This window comes from Doryrhamphus excisus, linkage group LG17 (assembly GCF_037039965.1).
Source record: "Doryrhamphus excisus strain RoL-2023G ecotype Guam linkage group LG17, RoL_Dexc_Guam_v1.1, whole genome shotgun sequence".
Classification (NCBI taxonomy): Eukaryota; Metazoa; Chordata; class Actinopteri; order Syngnathiformes; family Syngnathidae; genus Doryrhamphus; species Doryrhamphus excisus.
The window spans coordinates 10,620,691-10,645,598 of NC_136373.1; the positions used below are offsets into that span (position 1 = coordinate 10,620,691).

The 24,908-nt window shown below is 42.1% G+C and overlaps 1 protein-coding gene across 7 annotated transcripts in view; it reads right to left on the reverse strand.

The window, feature by feature from the left end:
• Nucleotides 1–798: 798 nt before the first annotated feature.
• scn8aa (sodium channel, voltage gated, type VIII, alpha subunit a) overlaps nt 799–24,908 on the reverse strand; it is a 62,509-nt gene continuing 38,399 nt past the window's right edge. For 6 of the 7 annotated variants that reach the window (XM_058085757.2, XM_058085754.2, XM_058085758.2 and 3 more), the window contains 9 exons: nt 23,230–23,384; nt 22,792–22,965; nt 16,715–16,837; nt 8,105–8,389; nt 7,774–7,827; nt 7,565–7,702; nt 7,373–7,477; nt 6,347–6,617; nt 799–5,320 (listed from right to left, as the gene is read on the reverse strand). In XM_058085757.2, coding sequence (XP_057941740.2) covers nt 4,161–5,320; nt 6,347–6,617; nt 7,373–7,477; nt 7,565–7,702; nt 7,774–7,827; nt 8,105–8,389; nt 16,715–16,837; nt 22,792–22,965; nt 23,230–23,384 — 2,465 coding nt within the window. In that variant the 3' untranslated portion in view covers nt 799–4,160. The remainder of the gene's footprint in view (nt 5,321–6,346; nt 6,618–7,372; nt 7,478–7,564; nt 7,703–7,773; nt 7,828–8,104; nt 8,390–16,714; nt 16,838–22,791; nt 22,966–23,229; nt 23,385–24,908) is intronic. The other variant, XR_013630094.1, reaches the window with a different exon arrangement.

Here is a 24,908-nt window from a genome sequence, read left to right on the forward strand (position 1 = left end):
ACCCTTTTTTTTCTTTTAAATGCCAGTTATGGGCATCACTAGGATTGAAATCTGGGGGGGCATTAGAACCATCTACTTCCTTTGGGGAAAATGTGATACTGATAATAGTCCTCGTCTTCAGTTACAAAACACTGCTGACGCCAGGATGCTGATGTCAACACAGTAATGGTCAGTTGGCTGTCAGTTGGCCGTTAGCTTTAAAAACCTATGCTATGTAATTAGGCAAGAGGGGTGTTACTTTTTAGAGGGGCTGTAGCCCCCCTAGAATATACAGTACCTAGTGACGCCCATGATCACGGTGTCAAATGATAACAGTTTGGAAAGCACTTTTCATTTTTCAGCAAAATGAAAAAAAAACATGCTTTTAAAAACCAAATGTGTCCTATCATTAAATATTGATACAAAAATAAATTTCAGATGAATAACGTGAAGATAGAGGAACTGAAAGAGAAGTATAGAAGGCAAGCTGCTTTTTCACAAGCCAAGTGGGCAACACACGGAGCACGAGAAGAAAAACAGGGCTTTGGAATGAGCCGTTTTCGCATCACATCACACGGTTGAACATCAAGATGAAGTCAGGTGTTGCCACCATCCTCTGGCAGTATTTCTGAGGACTCCAAATCCCTGATGAATGTTGTGCTCACCCCCCAAACGCTAACCCCCAACATACAGTATGTATTGTGTCTAACATGTGGCATCCAAATTTGCAGAAAAATCAGAAAAAAAGGCACATGCCATCAAGTGGAACATCAGAAAGAAAAAGGTGAGAATGAGAAGAAGCAGGTACTGAGCTGTTATGGCACTGATGTGGTGGGGGTGGGGTGGGGTGGGGGTTGTACCATCTCAGGGCGCATGAGGCAGTCAGTGGATGTCCTTCAGGAAGAGCTCGGAGCTGGTAGAGAAGGACGGTGTGTTTGTGTCCTGCTTACTGAGAGTGAAGGGGAGTGATATGGTGAGACGTGCTGGTAACATTATCCTTGTCGTCATGATCAGGCTACAATCCATGGCAAGCAACTCCATTAACATCACATATGAGCTAGTACCCCCCCATACACACACACAAACACGCACACGCACACCCCCGAGAAGGGTGTTGTTTTTGACATCCACGGAACGTGTTGCACGGAAATCAAATGTGACAGTGTTCTTGTTTTATGTATATACATATAAACATATGTATACATGTATAGATCTTTTGTATTATATAATATCTCTCCATCTATCTATCTATCTATCTATCTATCTATCTATCTATCTATCTATCTATACACACACACACACACACACACACACACACATCATTCAATTTAAATTCCGTCAACAAAGTGAAAAGTGTCTCAAAAAATTCAAAAAGGTAACAAATGTGACAAAGGGCATAGCTGGAAGCCATTCTAAATTATTGTTATTATTCTTTTTTTAATTAGTAGTAGTAACATTTTTTAAATTCCTTATTTACAAAAAACACAACAAAGCATGCCAGTAAAATAAAATCATATCGTACAATATTTATAGTTTCTCTCAAAAAGGTTGTTCTTTGTCAGCGATTGTGCCATTTACATCATTGCCTGCACTGTACATCCGTTTTTTTTGTTGTTTTTTTGTTGTCTTTTTTGTTAGTTTGCTGTTCCTTCAAGGATGAATAAATGAGTCCTCGGGAACGCTTACATCCGAGATGAGCTTGCTGCAGTTCGGATGGCGCTGCTCACCCCTCCAGTGGTCGTCATTAGGAATGTATTTGGTTTCAGTGTGCAGCAGCCAAATTTACTCGGAGACCTCATATTGTAAACAGACCTTGGTTCATGGTACAGACAAAAGGGGGTCAGGGTACAGGCAGTGTTTAAACACACCAAATGGCGTCAGTGGTGCGACGACGGATGTTGGAGAAATGTCCGCTCATCCGCTTCAATATATAGGCCCATCGGCTCCAGTGTAGAAAATGAATGGCAGGAACACCTAAGGAGGCAGCTGGATTAACAAAGCCTCACATTTCTTTGAGAACAAAAACCACCCACATAGCTTATTTTGACACCATAGCTGCGTCAATGTGAGGCCTGCTGATGTTTCATCGTTAAAGTGTTTGTGTTTAGCCTAACAAATTGGAAGCGTGTGATATATTTATGTGAAAACAGGGTCTGACAAGACAGCACAGAGGAGGTCCCACAAGAGCCCAGGATACAAAGACAAACATGGGACTTTTCAGCATTTCAACCCAAGCAAAAGTCTCCACCTCTCATGGCAGTCAGACCCTCGTGGAAGTCCCACCCACAGACAAAATCCATGTGTATGCTAGAACCCACAAAGCCCTTTGGTGCATTTCCCTTTGCATTTACGCTAGGCGAGTCCTCGGGATAACTGGCCGCTAACCCTGTCGTTTCAGATGCGCCGCATCACTCTCGCTGCTAAAAGCCTTTACTGCCAATGATTGCATCACAAGGACATCAGAGAGAAGGCTTCTTTTCACGAAAGGTGGCAACTCAAAAAGGTCTCAAAAGCAGGACCTAACAACTAATTCGCTCATTGGCATATCTTGTCAAGTGTACAAAAGTCATGAATCCCAAACTGACTGCATGGGACACATTTTCTTCCTCCACAAGCCCGACGGAAAAGCATACTTGTGACTCGGCTTACACCAGTTTCCTACTGACCATCTATCTGCAGATGGACTGAGATCATCAGGATAGTGACACATGGCAGTAAACCAAGAGATGTAAGCCCCAGACTTGGCTGGCGAGATCCCACCCTCCAAATCTGGGAATCCTCAACATGAGGATATGCTCAACTCTTCCACTTTGACATGCAGAGCAGGAAAAAAACCTTCAAGTTAAACCTAAAGGGGACCTATTATGCTCATTTTTTAAATTTGAGCAGCGACACACAATAACCCGCACAGAAAACCTTTTAGATCTTCCAGAATCTGCACTTATTCATTACAGCTGTATTTCCTTGAATTTGTGCTTCCTGCCAAAACGCTCTGTTTTCATTTATTCCACCCGCGACCCAGCCCGCCTCCAGGCATGCCCAAAGTGCTTCCTAACTATATCCATAAGGAGTCCGCTCCTCTGTGACATCACAAAGGGTTCCTTTAACCACGCCTTTTGAGCCATCCCAAACTTCTTTCAGGGCTCACTTCCAAATGCCCAAACCTCATTATCCGAAACTCATGGTTTGACACCAGAATACAACATTCTAACTACATTTATAGGGCAGGAAGGTGGAAAAAGCATCATAGGTCCCCTGGAAGTGCTTACAGTCTTGGCCAGAATTATTATTGGAGGATCCTTTTCCTCAATAGTCTAGATATCATTATTCAAAATAAGTTAATTTCCGTCCAACCACACCACTACAGTGTCTGAGAATGAAGTGTCTTGTGGACTATGATTACTCATGCATGATTCCTCATCAAAACATGCCTTCATGCAAGTCATTTCTATGCATTGAACAAGCACAATAATTAGTATTTATCTGGAACTCGGTCTGCGCAAGTCTTCAGTCCCAGTCAAAATGACTCATAAGTCCTACCCACTCACCCACTCAGTCAGTGTGAACACCAACGTGTCAGTATAACAAAGAGGAAATGGAAACGCTTGTGACATGGGCTCAATGTTGGGTTTTGTTTTGTTTTTTTGCTGCTCAAACAATGTACGGATACTCAGCACAAACAAAGAAAAAATCTTGTTCTATGTTTCTTGGTTTCCCGAACCCCTCCCTCGCACTAGCTAAAACTTGCTTTTTAAAATTTGCTTCTTAGTAAAGATGGTACACTCTGTGTTCCCTTTTAGACTGATCAGAGCCGGTCCGCTCTGGTAGCATGGAAGCTCCGCAGACGGGCTTCCCGCTTAGTGGTGGCAGGGACTTAGCTGTTAGCTAATCGCTTAGCAGAGATCTGTGTGCCTTGGCAAGCTGGTCCCCAAAAAGCAATGTGCCTGGCCAGCACACTGCTTGTTCCTCCCATCAACTTGGTCGCTACGCAGCAAAAGTTCCACGGTAAACTGATTGTGTTTGGTTCAGCTGTCTCTGATGACATAAGAAACCACGTTGCCTCAGCAGTAGGAGTCTGTAAACGTTTTTTTTCTTGGGTTTTCTCACTGTTTCTATTTGTTGGGTTTGGGCTCAAGAGTCTCATCTGGACGGGTTTCATTGATAGCAGGAGTCGCTGAACCCTAACACTTGGATTCCCACTCGTCCTTTTGGTTCTTGTTCTTCTCCTTCTTGGCCCACTCCTCCTTGTTGTCATCCTGCTTCTCCTTATCGGGTTTGGTCACGCTGTCATAAGAAGGAAGTGAAGCTGTGGATGGCGTGCTCTCCTTCTTCTCTTGGTTGGTCCCGCCATTTTCCAGCTTATTGTTTGTAAAAGTATGACGTTTGAAAATGATACCGCGCCTGATGAGGTAGGCGCGGTAGGCGTTCTGGATAATTCTGGCGGAGACGTCCTCCTGTTTGCGGCGGAGGGTGGTGGTGATGGGCTCGTATGACACCTTGGAAGGATTGGCTGCCACAAAGCGCTCCTCCATCTGCTGTCTCAGCATGTCCAACTCACCACTGTCACCCAGTACACGCTTTGTGAAGGCAAACAAGATGTCCAGGCAGTGAATGCGATCGCCGCTCACCATGGGCATGTCCATGGCGATAAGCTCTATTGTGTTAGGTTTCGGCACACGGAGCGGATGTTCCAGCGCATCGGCAAAGTCGGACAGCTTGGCAAAAGTGATGAACTGGGAGGCTGTGGGGTCAAATTTCTCCCAGATTTCATAAAACGTCTCAAAGTCGTCCTCACTGAGTGGATCGGCACTTTCCTCTGTGGCCACGCTGAAGTTCTCCAGGATGATGGCGATGTACATGTTCACCACAATCAGAAAAGAAATGATGATGTACATGACAAAGAAAAAGATTCCCACGGAGGGATTACCACAGTTACCCTTCACGGAGGTGCCAGGGTTTTCCAAGTTGGGGGTGCAGTCTGGCGGGTAGTTGAGGATGGGCAAGAGGAGGCCATCCCAGCCGGCGGATGTGGTGATCATGAACAGGATGATCATGCTGTTGCCGAAGGTCTCGAAGTTGTACAAGTCGTCGATGCCGGCGCCGTGTTTCACATAGCCAAAGTTGGACATGCCAAAGATGGAGAAGATGAACATGACCAGGAAGAGCAGGAGGCCGATGTTGAACAGGGCTGGCAGTGACATCATCAGAGCAAAGAGTAAAGTCCGAATGCCCTTGGCCCCTTTTATTAAGCGGAGGATACGTCCGATACGAGCCAACCGGATCACCCTGAACAGAGTCGGCGACACAAAGTACTTCTCAATGATGTCGGCCAAGAACATTCCTGTGAGGGCAGATAAGAAACAAACACGTTCTTTCAAAATATGACAGTGTATAACAAACAAAGTATTATCTTTCCAAAATACTGTATCTTCTCAAGGGCCAATACTATTGACTCATGGATCAACTTTAGAATAGCCAGCGTCCCTGAGGACACATGGACTTTTTTGTTTTTAATTCCATTGTTTAATTACCCACCCAACACTTTGTTTGATAAGGTCCGAGGGGTGGGCCAACATGAGACTGTTTTCCAAACTGTTCGGCGAGCTGGAAGTAATTGCAGCACGGGCCGGATTTGGCCCCCGGGCCTGAGTTTGACACACGTGGTCTTGCCCATCCAACATTGCAGATACAGGCGATGAAGTGGATGCTCTCATCATCTGTGGCGACATCTTGGTATCTTCCCTTGCCCAATATCCCCTACTCACACTCCAATGTCACTCATGTGATCTTATCTCTTTGGTCTTGGTCTGTCGTACCTCTGACCATTTTCTGTCCAGTGGTTTTACCAAATTCAGGTTTAAAGCAAAGCGACTATGCAGTTCACTCATCCTGCATAGCTAAGCTGCTCAATACAACAGGGAACAAAATAATGTGACAATTTGTAAAATGTGTGCTTTTCATAGAACATTGAAATAATGTAGAAACGGAAGGAAACATGTATTATGAACAATTTAATCATCTAATTTTCTGCCATGTAATGTGAATCAAGTGGTGTCCGATATCTTAGTGGCATTTTCCTCTTGGTCCAAGGTTCTAAGGGGCCAAGAATTTGGATTCAGCTTTCATTTGAGAGGATAGTAAATCTAGGGTAAATTAGTAAATTAGGGTTTTTGGATTTGGATTGGATTGATCCAAACGGGATATGGATTGGTACAGTTTGGATTCAGACTTCATTTCAGAGGATAGTGAATCTATACTTCCATAAAAAGCTCTACTGTAAGTTGTACATAGGTTTTATTTCTGTGTTGTCCCTTGAGAAGATCTAATAAGATGCATTTTGCAATGTCTTCCCCTTGCTCCAACTCACCAACGATGGACAGGATGACCACCACCACATCAAAGATATTCCAACCGTTGGTAAAGTAATAGTGGCGAAGAGCAAAGAGCTTCAGCAAGAACTCGGTGGTGAAGACCACAATGAAGATGAAATTGACCCAGTAGAGGACATTCTCTGTTTCGTCCGACTGATCGTCCGTTTCCACCATCATGGTGACCATGTTGAGGCAAATGAGGATCATGATGGAGATGTCAAAAACCTGCTGCGTGACAAAGTCAAACACCATCCCCTGGATCTTGTTCTGTGAAGAAAGAAAGGTCAACAAGACAAATATTTAGCTTGAATGTCCCCCTCACGGCAGGAACACTCAGGTCCCGTCCACACAGGCGGGTATCTCATCAAACCAAGTTATTTATCCACGATTGGCCGATTGTCCACATGAGGCCGCAGATATTTGGTACTAAAAACAAAGGTTTTCAAAGCCAAAGGGTGTATTAGGCATCACTACCTGCGACAAGGTATGCTGTGACATCACAAACACATCAGAAATGTATGGATGCCTCAGATCTGTGGTGGTTGGAGCTATTTTTTGAGCTTTTTGCTTGTATCTGCGAGCCCAAATATCGCTTCACTTTACAGAGAAGACGCCAAGAAACACTTTGAGGTCGGCCATCTTCGCTGAAGAAATAATTCCACTTACGAGGCGTCCCCCTCACAGCAGGCTCCGAAGACGACTTGCTTTAGCAAGATTCCCAATCAACATTTTCTTGCTTCATGTTGACTTTGTCTTCTAAAACAACATTCAGAAGTCATTCTGCCTCCTTGTCCGTCCACTCCAACGACTTGTTTTATGTTTACGGAAGTGACAGGAGGACAGAAGATGATTCTGATTGGATAGAATTTTAGGAACGACTGCAGGTTTGGTGTGCTTATGACTGTGCTTCTTGATGCATTTATATGGACGTATACGCTCACGTGTGGATGCAACACCAGCTTGTTTTGGACACCGTTTTTGTCATAAACAGAGAGGGGAAAGTCCCGAGTAAGTAAACATACCTGTGGTCGAGGGATGGGTTTCTGTGGCTTCTTAGAGCCCAGTTTTTTCATGGCGTTGTAGTACTTCTTCTGTTCCTCTGTCATAAAGATATCCTGGCCTCCAAAGTAAAAGACACAAAACATCACAATGTGGTTATAATCGTATTCCAATGCTGAATATAGAAGATATGTGTAGACTTGAAAGAGCCTTATCTTTTTCTTCTGCTGGTTAAAATTGTCGATGATCACACCAATGAAGAGGTTGAGGGTGAAGAAGGAGCCAAATATAATGAAAACGACAAAGTAGATGTACATGTAGATGTTGACTTCATAGTCGGGCTGGTCTTCCACCTTGGAGAGAGACAGGAGTTGAAATGTACGGCATAAAACAACACAGCCACGCTATGTTATTCCGACTGTACCTCTCTGGAATCCACAGCAGCATACATAATGTCCATCCAGCCCTTGAATGTGGCCTTTGAAAGACAGATATGATTGGACACAATCACTTTGAAAAGCACAACAACAAAGAGGAAATGACATCCAAACTCAAACCAAGAGTGGTGCAAGTCCAGTGGTACAGCTTGTGCATGGAAAGAAATATAAGGATGAAGAAAAGTGCATGGAGAATCACTGAATATACACAAAGTGAGTTAGCCTCCCGAGAAAATGAATTGTACCAGGAAATGAGGAAAGACACCAACTTGTGAAGAGTGAAGAACAATACAAACGTAGAGGAAGAAGGACACTCACCACTTGCAGTAAGGCCAGGTAGCCAGCACCCACGTTGTCAAAGTTAATTTTGACATTCTTCCACCTGACCTCAGTAAAGTTTTGGTGAATGAGGGCTTCACACTGGGTCTTATTGTTAACCACATCGACAGGAAAGTATTCCTCAGAGGTCTCGTTGAAACAAAAGTAGTACTTTCCCGCAAACAGGTTGACTCCCATGATACTGAAAATCAGCCAAAAGATGAGGCAAACCAGCAGCACGTTCATAATGGACGGGATGGCACCCACCAAGGCGTTGACTACCACCTAGACCGGACCAGGGAAGACAGGATATGACAGTGTGAGGACCAGGAAACAAACATACAGAAGTTCAAACCTTTGGTAGAACACTTCATACTCTTATGGACTCACATTGTACATTATATTATATTATATATAGAATATACATAATATTATATATTCAACATCTTTTTACTGGTACTTACTGGCACAGCAAATGAATTAATATTTAATCTATCTGAGATAATCTTATGTGAATGTTAGAATTAAATAGATGAGTTGCGTAATTCCTTCATGTTGCCAATATGTACCACCCAGGACTGTACTTTTTTCCACTATATTATTGTATAACAGTATCATATATAAATATATATAAATTTAATATATAAATTGGCATGAAGTGAAAATACACTGTACTCTCCAGCAGTGATTGTCAACAAGATTGTCAGTCAAAATTACATTTAAATGTATGACTGTTTTTTTAATTTTTCTGTTTTTTTTATCTATTCTGTGTTTTATTTTGCTCAGCTATATACAAATATGAATGAATATGAACCATTAATTTTTACACATCTCTTAAATGTATTCTGTGAAATACATTTTGCACACTTAGTCATGTTTTTTTAACATACATATGTTTTGTAAGGCTATTTTTAAACTGCTTGGTTTGACATAAAATTGTGACCTACATTTTTATTAGCATGATTTTGTAGTTTAATAGTATTATTTTAGAATTTAGAATGTGTATACATTGGAACAAACTGAACTGGTTATACTGAATGATCGAGCGTAAAGGGGACCTATGATGCTTTTCCCACTTTTGTGTGGTTAGAATGTAGTTAGAATGTTGTATTCTGGTGTTAAAGGGGACCTATGATGCTTTCCCCTTTCTGACCTATAAATGTAGTTAGAATGTTGGATTCTGGTGTTAAACCATGCCAAAGTTCAAATAATGAGGTTTGCGCATTTGGAAGTAAGGCCTGAAAGGAGTTTGGGATGGCTTAAAAGGCTGGGTTTGAAAAGGCATGGTAAACATGTGCCTTTGTGATGTCACAGAAGGGCGGACTTCCTTATATGGGCGTGTCTGTAAGCCGGATAAGCGCTCTGCTCCCCCCTAAGCTCTTCTCCTCTGTTTACTTGCTTACTTGCTTTACAATTCCTAAAAACGCCACAAGTGGTTGGAGTTCCTGATTCCCTTCCAGCAAAAGAAATCTATTTTCATCTGTCAAGGCCATGTCACACTGGACTGTTTAGTCAACATGGGCCACTATGCAGCTGAACTAGCCAACGCCTTTCCAATGTTACTTGGTGGTGTGGACTGAGCAATAATAACAGTAAGTAACAATTTAACAGTGTACAAAGTGTTTCTATTTGTGAAAGTCATGGAGCAAAAGCGTTTGCATAAAGGGAGCAGGGTTGTAGCAAAAGGACATTCGATTACCGACGCTGTAGAAAACCCTAATGCTAAAATGCTAAAGCTACTTACCATTGAGAGAAGTAACCTCTTTTCTTGAGTAAATTCTGACTGTCTAGTCTCTACTTCTGTATCAGATTCGGGATCAAACACTGCTGTATGTTAAAAGCCAAAATTTTAAAAAAGATACATCCCTGTTTTTTATCAACTATGCCATTTACCAACTCAGATAAAGTTAGCGGCACAAACAAGTGCTTCTATGGACACACTAGTGTGACCAACCACAGCAGAGTGGGCGTGTCTGGAGGTAGGCCGTGGGTGGAATACATTAAAACAAACCGTTTTCGCGGGAACCACAAAATTCAAAGAAATACAGATGAATAGGTACAGATTCTGGAAGAACTATAAAGCTTTGTGTGTTGGTTATTGCGTTTAGCGACTCTATAGGAGTCCACAACTCAATTACAAAGGGCCGAAAAATTAGCGTAATAGGTCCCCTTTAATACTGTTGTTTTTGAAGTAGCATTTTAATAATACTGGTAGTTGAATGTATGTATACGCATACAGTCATGGACAAAAAGAATTAAATCACTCTTGTTTCTTCACTTTAATGCAAAACTAAAGTTCATGATGAGAACATAAATAGCTCACACAAGTTTAATTTAAAAGATGACATCTACTAGGGATGAGCCGGATACTCGTTATAAACGATAATCTGTTGCAGATAAGGCATTTTTCCCGATTACGAGAATGAAACGAGTACATTTCGTCATTACCAGTATTGTTTTAAAAAAGTGATCATTACAAACGTTTGTAATGGAGACAGAGGGAGGGGAGACCGAGCCTTTTCTGTGGTTGGCCCCAAGCTATGGAACTCTCTCCCCTCCCAAGTAAAAAAGGCCCCCAACATCGAAAGCTTAAGTCTTGTCTTAAAACCCACTTTTATTCTCTGGCTTTTAAGTCGGAGTGAGTCGTATGGTCCTGTGTCTTTTAGTTCTTTCTTTTTATTTTAATTGGTTTTATTTTTTTATACTTTTATTGCTTTGCTTCTTATTTTTAATATTTTAATATCTATTTTACTATTTTATTTCTTATTTGATCTTTTAGTTTTGATTTGAATTCAATTTGTACCTTTTATTTATTTTATTTTATTTTTACTTTTTATTTTACTAGTCTGTGCAGCACTTTGGAAACACTGTTTATAAAATGTGCTATAGTATAAATAAAGTGGATTGGATTGGATTGGTCACAATGCCTCCACTTTATTTATTTTTTTTTGTTTTCTTCAGCTCACCTCAATTTTGGTTTGTATCTAAAGTTACTTGGTCAACTTGTTACGTAACGTAACGTAATGCGAGTGAGTGGTGTGCAGCGTTGCGGAGACACTCAATACTGCATCAATACTGCAAATACCGCATCCTGACCAAGCCACTCCTGTACACACCTGATCCCAATCAATCCGTTGCACTACTTAAGCCCTGCTCACAGCGATGCAAACCGCCAGATTGTCCCTCAAGCTACCGCAAGTTCCTGTCTGCTGCTTCTCTCCTGCCACATGCATAATTCCCTTGTTCCTTCGCTCTCTGGCTTTGAGTCTGTATTTGTGAGTACTAGACCGTCGGTTTTGGCCATGGTGTTTTTTGTTCCACCTCTTGGTTTTTTTCCCGTCTTTTTGTATCTTTGTATCTGTTGTACTTTCCTCTTGTGGACACTTTTGTTTCCAAACTGCTTCCGCATCTTGGGTTCCGGACCAGTACTACAGTTCTTGACAATTACTCCCCTATAATCTGTGCAGTATGCACCTTCCAATCTTAAACTTGTTTCATAACTACTACACTACATTTTTTAAGACAGCGGGAACTATCGTGCATTAGTCACTGACGTTTTTTTTTCCATCCAAATAAATTTCAGAATTAAAACAATTTACAGCTTTGAGCTCCACCCATTTCATCTTAAAACACACCCACTTCCGGTTTATGCCCACCCACGACAAGTACAGATGCGGATATAGATCATTTAGATGGAAAGAGATACAGATGGGGATCATCCCTAATACCGAGCAACTTTCATGGTTTTATTGATTTTTCCAAAATCACTTATATTTTTACATGAATAACTATAATAATAAAATATTATAATATATTTGTCCAAACAACTGTGCCTGCAGTTTTACCAGGCATTAAAATTAAGAAGTAACTAAAGAAACAAAAGAGGTCTAATCATTTTTCCATGACTGCATATCTTTCAACATAATAATGTTAATTATTTCAGGATAATTATTCCTGAAATGATCAAAACAAATCCTACATTCAAAATACAACCACAATTCCAAATATTTTAGTTCCTAATGACAATCAATAATACAGTATATTTTGGTTGCTGGTTTTATTGTGTTGATATAATGTGGGCTGAGCCAGATGTACCACATACGCTTTGCCATACCAATATGAAGTGCCCCACCTTAGTCAATCTGAGATTCTTTTTACTTCAAGGAAAAGTGAACTTTTGGGGGGAATTTTGTCCATCATCCACAGTCCTTATTGTAAGACACGAGCACACGTCGCTTTCCTTTCTGTGCATTCTAAAGATGTAAAAAAAAAACGTAATGGGACACACCCATGCCACCTACAAAGTCTCTTATCAAAAGACCCCCCAAAAACCTCCAACACGGTTTTATGGTTTTATATACATACAGTAACCATGTAGTAACACACATAGTACATAGCATATACTACTTACAGTATTTTGCCATACTTTGGTCATTTTAAGCACTATGGGAACTTTCTTCCTGGGCTCATTGATTGACATAGCAACATAGAAACCAACGCCTCAGCCTAGAATCAAGTTTTCCAAACTCAAAAATACCCAGCAGCAGTAGCGGCCACTCCAAGATGTAGCACTAGCTCTTTGGTAGCGTTTGCTTTTTGGTAGCGGTCTGAGGCATTGTAAGCTCGGTGCTGATGGCCTGGGCGCATGTGTGGTGAAGCTAGTCACTAGCCGGCTAGCAGCTAGCTAGCAATATGCCAGCAATGATCGACGTAACAATGTTAATAATAATAAGAAGAATGTCACTGTAGCTTTGCTAATATGTACGTAACATTATGCAGTATGCAAACAGAGATTTGGTGCTTCCTGGAGTTTTTCTTTGGAAGGTTTACGTGGAATAAGTGTTTCCCATTATGTGAATTCCTAGCTGCATCTTTTTATCTGTTTTGACATCTTTAGAATGCACAGAAAAGAGAAAGACGTATGTGTTCATGTCTCACATAAGTATTGTGGATGATGTACAAAAGTAAAAGTGCAGTTTTCCTTTAATATTGCCAATAGAAATGTTTTTGTGGAAACTATATCTACGAATTTAGCTATGTGAACCAACACTATCACAATAAAACAATTGCATTAAATGGTTACTTTTAGCCAAAATGTCTGTTTAGCAACACAGTCTAAGCAGTAAGCTAATGTGCTACCAGTATGGTTAGCCAGGCCAACCAGCAGTTTTCAGGCAGAGTTGAGCATGCATGCATGTCTTTGTGGAGCCATATTCCCTCTCTTCTTATAGCCAGAGACAGACCAGCTTTGGAGCAAGATTCTCTCAGAATAAACGTATACAAACTTCAAGTGTGCACATGTGGTAGCCAAATTAGAGTGTGGTATTTCAAAAATATTTGTCTCGGAATGCACACACAGACAGAATCTTAACTACAATTAATCATCTTAACTACAATGAAACTGCTTTCCAAGTCTGTGTTGAATTAAAGTAACAAGGAAAACATTGGGGAAGGGTGGGAATGGCTTTCCAAAATACATCATGTGCATTGGCAGTTCAATAACATGCATGTTACATGGCGTTGTGCTATCTCAAGAACCGCTGAAATCAATAAATAAATAGAGAAATAAGTGGATAGAGAGATAGCGACTAACAGAATCCCTGTGGATGCGTTTGTTGAGGGACGCTACAGTATGTATGCTAACACCCAGCTCAAGGAGGGTGCTATTGCTGTTTGATGCATTGCTCGAAAACGAAAGGACTTCTGCCTACAAAGCAGCATTGAGAGACAGGGATTGTAAAAGGTTGAAGCCAGGACAGCCCATAATAATCCTTGCATGTTAAGCAGTGCAATGGGTCCAGTTGAAGCGACACAGCCTGAGTCTCAAGATGCAAGGTGATGCAACATGTCAAGTTGTCATCATTTTAACTCTCCAGAATTCCTTTCATTCTGCTTGATCTCTCTATTCATCTACTTCCCCATTCATTTATTCCTTGTTTTTGCACATCAAACAAAATGCTAACTTTATAGATGGACATAAACATTCTCATACAGCAGGGTCAGTTTTCTCTGTTTGCCTGTGAATTCATGGGCCATCCTTGTCTTTCTTACCACATAGACCCTCCATGTGATAGGGTGACATCCATAAAGCCTATCCAGGGCCTTAAATGTCTGCTCATATGCAACAGCATCACATTTTAGCCACTGGATGTCTATTATGAATGTGACTTGATGATTGCACGCAGCTTCTACTGCTAGATTGTCATGTTTTGGGAATACATAAGAGGAACAAAACAATAGTTACTGGTCTATACAGACCCAGAACTCAAAGTGAAGAGTTAAACTGGGCCTGATGTTGCCTCCCAGTTTCACTTCCTGCAGGAACGGAAGGCAACTGGAAGCCAGGGCCTGCTGTGAGCTGCGCTGTTTGGTGGCATGAAGTGACAGCAGCAATGCTTAGTGCGAAATGGCAGCCGAGTATATTTGCTAAACTTCTGCTTGCATTCCAACTGCTTGCTCCCAAAACTGACTTGCGGGATTGTATAAGAAGCTAGGTGGCAATAGATGAAACAGATTAGCGCCAGAAGCTGGCAGAGGTTTAACAAATACTCCCACAGCCAACACAACACTGTGAGAGTGTGCTTGTCTGTCTTGGTTGCTGATGCACAAAGATCCTGGACCAGCAGGAGAGGGTGTGCCGACCCCCCAGCAGTCCGGCCCAGCTGAAAGCGGGTCCAGGTGGAGTTAGGGGCGGTGGAGGGCAGGGAGGGTGTTATGCGGAGGAGTAGGAAGAGCGTGTAGGACTGATGTAGGCCTGAAAGGGGGCTGATGTGAAGAGATGCTCAAACTAGAATGCAAGGCAACCAGGCCAAGAGCAGGGAGGGTTAGGAGAACCGAGATAGTAGAAGGGTGACAACAACCAGGCACAAGCTAGCACTAAAGATCAGTTATACACACCCAACCGGCTTGAGTGGAGCGTGTTCTCACAAGAATTTAGTAACAAATTGTCTATGTTAAAGAGCATAGCTAATTGCCATTTTAGCCATTTGTGGTGGAAGACATGCTTGTAGGGCGGGCCAGTAGCTGTCATCAGTCATCCCAATATGACCGTGATAGCGTTAATTTCAGGTCAGTACGAGATGAATCTCAGACACGTTTTGGAGTTATTGTCCGACGATGAGGCTATTGTTGAGAAGAAGGTTGAGTGGCCTTGGTTTGGGTATCTCCAAAGTGATCAAACCGAATAAATCAATCAATCGAGAGAAAGTGAAATGTAAGTAAAATTAACCAAAATGTGAAAAAGTACCAGCCAAGTGATTATACAGAAAAGATGGTTGCATTTCTTTCTCAGCAGAAAATAACACTTTTTTTTTCCCACCTTTCAATGTCCCAATGTTCAATGTTTGACCCTCCCAGTGGACCAAGAGGTTTGTGGCCACCTGTTTGGTCTGCGCCTGGAACAAGGCCACCCACCAGGCCCCGGCATGGCTCCTTCACCCCCTGTCCATCCCGTCCCAGCCATGGTCCCACATCGCTGTGGACTTCATTACTGGCTTCCCTCCCTCCAATGGCAACACCACCATCCTCACCATTGTGGACAGGTTCACCCTGTTATATACACCTTGAATTTATGGATTGCTTTAAAAGGTTCTTGGGTTTTTAGTTATTGTAAGCAAAAATTTGCAATTACATTCGTTATTTTATTAATTTTAGCTATTTCAAATATCAGGTCATTTGTAAAGCAACTTGAAGTACATTCCTTCAGTCAACAAGTATTCACATGCTTGGCTGTGATTGGTTTCCTGCGTTGTTTGACTTTGAAGTGGTCAGTTCCTGTAAATGAAATCACTGGACAGTCTTACATGTCAATCATTATAGCACTGAGTGCCCGTGTAACGATTGACATTATGCCCACAATCGAATTGCTAAACATGTGTCTTAGCTGCACTGTGTGATACGGCAACACCACTTGGACAAACTACAGACCCTCTAGACACAACTCCAGCATCAAAAAGTGCAGGGGTATACAACTCTGATTCTGTATGCTCACATGTCAGTCGTGCATTACATTTTTATATGAAATTCTGATGAGAACACGCTTCTGGCCAAATGTTTCAGTGTCCCGTGGCTTCCTGGTTCCTTGCTGGTTGTTGTTGTGTGCATTAAGGAATGGATGGAGGGAGGATATGAAAGTAGGGGCATGTGCCGTGGCGAGAGAACAAGGGGATTGTTGTCTTCGTTGAAAGCAGTGGTTGATAATCAGGTGAAATGAGGAGCTAATTATTGATTTCATTGCTCTGTGAGATGGCATGTAGGTTTTTTCACAGTCACTAAGGCCAATCAGTAATTAGAGCTCATGAATGTATTTGGTCATTCATGTGATGAGGCAGCTTTGTTACAAGGTACTTTTGCTATGCCGTTTGGTATGTTGGTTTTTGGGGATGATTGGAGACATTCAATTGCAATGCATGTTGTCTAATGTTACTCAGCTGCATCATGACGTGTTGGCTAACCATCAAAATGGCATGGTACAGGATTGGTTGGGTTTTCCTGTTTGGGTTGTTAGGATCAAGTTTTTGGTTCTCTTCGATAGATTTAGATCAGTTCTAGCATGCTTTAAACTGTTGAATGGGCATGCGGAAGGATCAGCTGCTTAGCTTTGGATCTTACCCTCATCCCTTCAAAACGTGACAAGGCTCTGAGGGGTCTCAAGGCCCTTAGTGTCCTGAGTGATTTAATGGGCCCTAGATCGGAGTAGCCCAGCGCATTAGCTACAAGGCTGACTATAGACACCTACACAAAAACAGAGAAGCAAAAGAGGTTCCAAACTGTTAGAAGTGAGATTATTCACTAAGGAAGAGAAAGGGCCCTGGCATAGGCGAGGAGATTTGCTTGACATACACACATAAATGTATACATGCATATCCATGTATAATATTGCATTTATACATGGATATACACTAAGATAGAAGGTCATTGTTTAGTATAGTTTTTATGTGTGTAAGACTTTTAGTAGCAGAAGGCCATAGGGATTGTTTGACGGTTAATTTGGGGCAGTTGCCCAGAAGTGAAAAGTCCTGTGTACCTGCAAAGAAACTTGTTGTTGAGAGAGAGAAAGAGAGAGGAGATAGAGACATAAGACTCAAAGGGCAAATTAGGCAAGAGAAGAATGTGGCATGATTTAGTAAACGGGAAAGCATAAGGGGGCTGGGAGAACAGAGGAAGAGTTAGGGAGGGCGTCGTGGGGGGGGCGGGGGGGGGGGTAGGCAAGAAGAAGACAGGTCACCCTGCAGGAGCTGACAGAAACCCAACAGACTTGAGAGCCTTACCCTTGCCCCTCTAACATTGTCTCTTCATGTCGCTCTTGGGCTGAGGCATAAAATCCCATACAATTTAAGACAGACAAACTAACGGAACCTAAGAGAAAGAATACAAGTAAACATGTACAAGTGTGTCACTTTGACCATTATGCTTTTGTCATCACATGTAGTTCAGTTGCAACACAGCAGTGGGAGAACAAAAACATGAACAAGAGCAACAAGAAATGGCACACTTGATGTAACTATTAGCACTGGAGGGACATAGAAACCCCACTGAACACTGAACTCCAGTTACACACAGTTAACAAGGTTAAAAAGAACAGCACACAGCAAGAAACTGATGCAGTCTCTCTCATGTAGAGTGGCAGCCACCAAGAACACTTCTGGGAGTTCAACCCCCCCACAAAATGTACAATATCAATGAGTAAAGGGTGGCCAAATGGTTCAGATCTCACTTGAAGCATCTCTATGTAAGGAGTTTGCATGTTCTCCCTGTGCGTGCGTGGGTTTTCTCCAGGTATTCCGGCTTCCTCCCACATTCCAAAAACATGTTAACATGTTAATTTGAGACTCCAAACTGACCACAGGTGTGAATGGTTGTTGGTATATACTACAATATGTGGCCTGTGACTGATTGCTGGCGTGTTCTCGTTCAAAGTCAGCTGGGATAGGCTCCAGCTCACCTGGGACCATAGTGGTAAAGAAAATGGATGGATGGATGCAATGATCAAAATAAAAAGCTATTTACAGCTGAAATGTGGATATATGGAGCTTTGTAGTCAAATCAATGTAAAATTAGACCAAGTGGCCTGACTGATGGCTTGTTCACCACAGACCCCCCATAGCTGCAAGGCTATACAGCATGGGGGAGCTCAATGCTTCTACAGCACTGCATCATTAACAAAAGGAGGATATGGACGATGTTGACAGTGGTCAATCAGCAGCGCTAATGTTTCTCGGTGAGTAATGCAAGAAGGACTCATCAAGTTTGTTGACGGCCATTAACAAGCTAAAAAGGGACTGGGACATTCTTCTAGTCAGGTGGCTGTCTGCTCATGAATCAGGAATATAGAAATGTACTTCTCTTTATCTCCGTTCAGCCCCGTGTTCTGGGAAGATGCCTGGGTGAGAGGGGAGCAGCAGTTTCTTTCAGACAAGGAAAATATCAACCCAACCAGCCACTGACAACAACTGGTCAAAGTACAACATCCAAAGGTTAGCAAAGTCACGTTGGGGGGGTTGTCATAGGCAAAATCTTCATTTTGACTGAAGAAACAACGTCAAACAAGAGGAAAAAGACTAGACAGCAGCTGTTAGGTAATGGACAGACACAGAGTCCATGTACCTATAAATCAATTCATAGTGACTAGAGAGATGTCTCTGGGGGGGGGGGCAGGAAAAATAAAGATTTTGCCTTGATCTATGCTACGGTGTTTGGAGTAATTGTCACCTTTAGCCTGACCCCTCGGAGTGCACACATTTGGGGTGCACGGCCCGTGGCCCCGTGCTGGGCCAGCTGTGTGGGCGTGGCCACGGTGCCTCAGCATCCTTCTGCAAGGCAAGGCCAATGACATCTGGGGCTGTGATCCCGGGATGACGCCAGCACAAAGCAAACAGAAATAAAGCAAATGGAAACCGGGGGGACACACAACAAAACAATGACAATAATCTGAGTGGAAAAACAAAGAATGAGTGAAGTATGATGCTTACACAATTTATATATGCTAACCTAAGCTATATCGTCATTCACTGGATTTTTAAGCGATATGGAGATTCAATAGAAATATTCAAGTGGAGTTGTTAGGTAATGCTTCTGTGTCTGATGTTGAAATTAAGACAAAACAACAAGTTCTAAAAGTGACACTAAGGGAGACATACAGTCAAATCAATGGATAACATAGGACATGCAGTAAGAGCATGGTCATGTGGAAAAGAGTCAAGCACATTCACACATTGGCTGGTTTAATGATGGTGACCAGCCCCCCTTTCGAGTCCAAGGCAACGGTTGCACCCCACAACACGGGACAGCAGAGGCACAGTCAGTCAGGCGACAACATAACCACACAACCTTTTTTTGGCTTTTTTGAAGGGGGTGCGCTAGTGAAGACCACACTTACCGCCAGGCGCCTGTCACCCACCATCATTACATCGCAGCACAATTTCATCACATTCCTGAGGTTACACTTTCCGGGGGGAGGGAACGTGGGTGGGGAAAGGGGAGAAAAGGTAACACACTGACTGACTGGAAGCTGAATTGTCTCAAGTTGCTTGGGGACACACCTACAGGGAAGGAGTCTCCATGGCAACAACCAGAATGAGTACAACAAAACTAATGTTGGAATGTTTGGCTGTTTTGGCTGTGACATTTGTACAAACAAACCAGTGAAGGCTGCATGATGTGAGAGTGGATGTTGCTCATAAAGATTCCGGTATGTTGACGCTTCCTTTTGTGTTGTGTTAGAGAAGCTTTACTGTTACTGGGCAGTTGTAACTTCTAGCCATTAATAGTCCATTCACAGGTTTGGGCTGAGGTGTTGGACACTGTGGAGAAGTATTTAGTTCAAGAAGAAGGACTGACATCAGAGAAATTGGTATTCTATTCAAATGCTTTTGGGAAGCTTTGTATTCTATCGTTAATATGGAATATTGCAATAATAATGGCTTCCTCAATAATGAAGTCATCTAGTTCAAAGTCCTTGTATAATTTTGTATTTTGATGTGCTTACAAATTGAGTGAAAAACATTCTCTTTCCTGGTCCTTCAAACTTGACACAAAACACAAGGAGGAGAAAAGTTCCCAGAGAAAAGGCTCATACCAAAATGCCGTAGAAGACAAGAGCAGCAACACCTTTACAATTCTTAGAAATCCATTGCTCTGAGAAAGGCTTGAATATGGCTATAATCAATACGCTCAATTCAAGAAACTTGATTGGCTGATTGAGCATTTTCCTCTGGTCTTATTTGAAAAAGTTGCATCAAGCATTTCCTTTCACCTAGCAAGGCAACAGACTAGGCAATATTTGCCACAATGACCAGCCAGAGCATTGATGGTTGCTCATATTGAAGCCTCTCGGAGGGGTGAACCAAGTATGACCGTAGGGATGGGGAAGTAAAAGGCATGTGTCCACTAAATAGACTGTGGACAGACTGCAGGATTATACCATAGAAAAGACATGCCTTTATACATAGAATCAGTAACTAATAGCCTATGACAATTTATGGTACAGGTAACTACTACAGTCAGAAGCTAAACACATTGTATCATACACCAGTACAGTGTTCCCACACTACAGTGCATCTGGAAAGTATTCACAGCGCTTCACTTTTTCTACATTTTGTCATGTTACAGCCTCATTCCAAACTGAATTAAATTAATCTCTTACCTCAAAATTCTACACAAAATACTCCATTATGACAATGTGAAAAAAGGTTTTTTTGACATGTTTTGAATTTATTAAAAATAGAAAACAAAAAAATCACATTTACATAAGTATTCACAGCCTTTGCCATGAAGCTCAAAATTGAGCTCAGGTGCATCTTTTTTCCACTGATCATCCTTGAGATCTTTCTACAGCTTAATTGGAGTCCACCTGCAGTAAATTCAGTTGATTGGACATGATTTGGAAATATAATAACTGTCTATATAAGGTCCCACAGTTGACTGTGCATGTCAGAGCACAAACACCAAGCATGAAGTCAAAAGAACTGTCTGTAGACCTGCGAGACAGGATTGTCTTGAGGCACAAATCTGGGGAAGGATACAGAAAAATTTCTGCTGCTTTGAAGGTCCCAATGAGCACAGTGGCCTCCATTATTCGTAAATGGAAGACGTTTGGAACCACCAGGACTCTTCCTAGAGCTGGCTGGCCTTCTAAACTGAGCGATCGGGGAAGAAGGGCCTTAGTCAGGGAGGTGACCAAGGCCCCGATGGTCACTCTGTCAGAGCTCCAGCGTTCCTCTGTGGAGAGAGGAGAGCCTTCCAGAAGGACAACCATCTCTGCAGCAATCCACCAATCAGGCCTGTATGGTAGAGTGGCCAGACGAAAGCCATCAGACCAGAGAATTTTGTTTCTCATGGTCTGAGAGTCATTCAGGTGCTTTTTGGCAAATTCCAGACGGGCTGCCATGTTCCTTTTACTAAGGAGTGGCTTTCGTCTGGCCACTCTACCATACAGGCCTGATTGGTGGATTGCTGCAGAGATGGTTGTCCTTCTGGAAGGCTCTCCTCTCTCCACAGAGGAACGCTGGAGCTCTGACAGAGTGACCATCGGGTCACCTCCCTGACTAAGGCCCTTCTTCCCCGATCGCTCAGTTTAGAAGGCCGGCCAGCTCTAGGAAGAGTCCTGGTGGTTCCAAACGTCTTCCATTTACGAATAATGGAGGCCACTGTGCTCATTGGGACCTTCAAAGCAGCAGAAATTTTTCTGTATCCTTCCCCAGATTTGTGCCTCAAGACAATCCTGTCTCGCAGGTCTACAGACAGTTCTTTTGACTTCACGCTTGGTGTTTGTGCTCTGACATGCACAGTCAACTGTGGGACCTTATATAGACAGTTATTATATTTCCAAATCATGTCCAATCAACTGAATTTACTGCAGGTGGACTCCAATTACGCTGTAGAGAGATCTCAAGGATGATCAGTGGAAAAAAGATGCACCTGAGCTCAATTTTGAGCTTCATGGCAAAGGCTGTGAATACTTGTGTAAATGTGATTTTTTTGTTTTCTATTTTTAATAAATTCAAAACATGTCAAAAAAACCTTTTTTCACATTGTCATAATGGAGTATTTTGTGTAGAATTTTGAGGTAAGAGATTAATTTAATTCAGTTTGGAATGAGGCTGTAACATGACAAAATGTAGAAAAAGTGAAGCGCTGTGAATACTTGCACGGATGCACTGTATATCACCTTTTTTTTACAGCGCATGAATGTGTATTGTGTTGTGCGTCTGGATTGGCTAAAGGAGAGTGTTCTGCATCCTAAATGCCTTAGGGACTGTAGACCACTGTCAATCACTCTGCTCCATGCCTTCCCGGTCAGTACACAATGACTTTGAAGCAAATATACTGAAATGTTCGCTCACTAGCAGTAAAGTGCTGTATGTGTGCAAGTTTTACATATCTCCGACCACACCCACAATATTGACCAAATGGCACCGATGGTCGCACCCGAAGCACAGAGGAGGAAAAAGAAGTTGCGGTTGTACGCCGCCGTTACAGAAGGAGGATATAATAAGGTTGCGAACTTTATTGCAGGCTATTTTGGGAACCTATCCCAGTGATAAAATGAGGGAACACTGTATTAAAAATAGCTTGCTGTCATGGTGCAATTACAGTAACTAACTATTACATTACATTGTCATTGTCAATTGTCATTACACCAGTAATGGCCAACTAAAAGCTCTAATTTAGACAAGAGATGGACTTACATCCACAATGAAGAAGTCCAGCCAACACCAAGCGTTGGTGAAGTACTTGACAAAACCATAGGCCACCCATTTCAGCAGCATCTCCAGGATAAAGATGTAGGTGAAAACCCTGTCTGCATACTCCAGAATGATACGGATGGTTTTCCTTTGCTCAATGTACACGTCCTCAAAGGCCTTTGGGAAAAACAGGACACGTGCATCACTGACAGGAAAACACCTTCCCGCTTTAGAATCCTCCTCATCAAATCAAATCACAAAACAGCCAATCCCCTTTGCTGTCATTTAGCAGTTTTTTATTTTGCTGCTAACTAGCATTGGACACAATCTGGCATTAATTGAGGACACCTCCTCCTTCCACTGGTGTTTTTTTGACACTTCACGGCCATACAACATTGTACATTTATCATTCTTCCAACTTGGTCACAAGACATCACTCACCAAGGCTCCACTGCTGAGGAGGATCATGAAGATGATGAGAGTCTCAAACCAGTTGTGCTCCACAATCAGGTAGCAGGTTTTCCTCAAGAACCACCAGCTCTTCCCCCAGCCCATGGTGATGTCAACATCACAACACTTGTACTTGGCAACACACGCTATGACACACAAGTTTTTAAATCAGTGATCAGCCGGGATTCATCCCTGTACTAAGTTGCAGATTACATGCCTTTCAGCGGGACGGTGCCCTTTTCTTGCTTGATTGGGTGCCTAATATCTCAGCATGCAGGTTTAAATATGGCAGGGGTAAATAGGTCAAATTAATTAGATGGCTCAACTCATGGCTGCTTCTGGGAATGGGTAAAATGCATGAAAAGAAGGAAACTGAGTGCTTATAAAATTTAAAAAAAAACGACAAAGAGACTATCAGAGCCGACAACAATGATGTACTGTATCTTATACTTCAATTTAAACCACCAGTCTATGTTGAGATTTGTAGAACTGTCCCTATATGACCACGGTAACTGGAATTCTTCACCCAAATCCCATCATCAACAGGAATTGGGAATGTAATGGAATATGACAACTTTTGATTTTTTTTCCTGTATCACATTTGGGTGAGCTTTCATAGATGAATAAGTAAACCCAACTCATGTTTTGCCTCTTTAAAAAGGCAAGTGTTATTTTGGGGTTCAGCCCCATTGTTGTTGTCAGTCTAATGAATTGCAAGTGAAATTGCAGCCAATCTGTTATTTTATTGCATAGGACTGGGATGACCACTGGTTTTGCGATCACTTGTACAGAGCTGAAGATTTGGGCCCCCACAAAGCTAGGTTAGAATGCCCAACCAAGCACCAGAAACAGGAACCATCAAGGCTAAACATCAGACAAAGCGACCCGTGTGGCGAGCCAGCCATCAAACTCATGCAGGAACTACATGCCGCATGCAAGTACAAAGACAATCTGGCATTGCACTTCATTCTCACAAGTTAGTGTTTTTCTTGTTGACGGGTAGCAGTGTTTTTAACTGAATTCCTGCATATGTACTAGCCTAATGATTTGTCACAATTTGACTATTTTATGACATACAGTATGACTGCAATGTCTGATTTATTGCAGGCAAAACTCAGAGGTGTCATTATTGTTGCAAGGTACTTATGCTTAAACACTTATTATTTTTACTTTTAATGACTTCTTGTCCTGAACTACAAGATAACATCCAATTCATTGCAGGCCAAATCTCCCAAAGTAGTCATCCTTCAGAGGAGGGCATATTGTCGCTTAGGTGTAATGACTAGTGACATGTAATGACTAGACGTTTGTTTCATTGTACTGGGCTGCAAAATACAGTTTTTTTTAATGTTTTTGGAATATTTGCTTTTTTCTGTACTTATCCCTTAATCCTCTAGCGATCATAAATATTCCCAATATCAAGTCAGTCGTGGGTGAACTTTTTTTTTATCAAATACGAAAAATCACAAATTTCCATCCGGTTCCAACAAAAGTTGATCAAAATTTGACACAGGATTTTGGGTTTCCAAAAAGTAGCAATCCCAATGAGCATGTGTTCACCTAAAAAAAACCCCTCTCACATTCAGCGATAACATTATTCACATGATTATTATGTACAAATAGCTTGAGGGCATTCAGGGATTAGTGGTGAAAGAGAGGCAGGCAGAGAT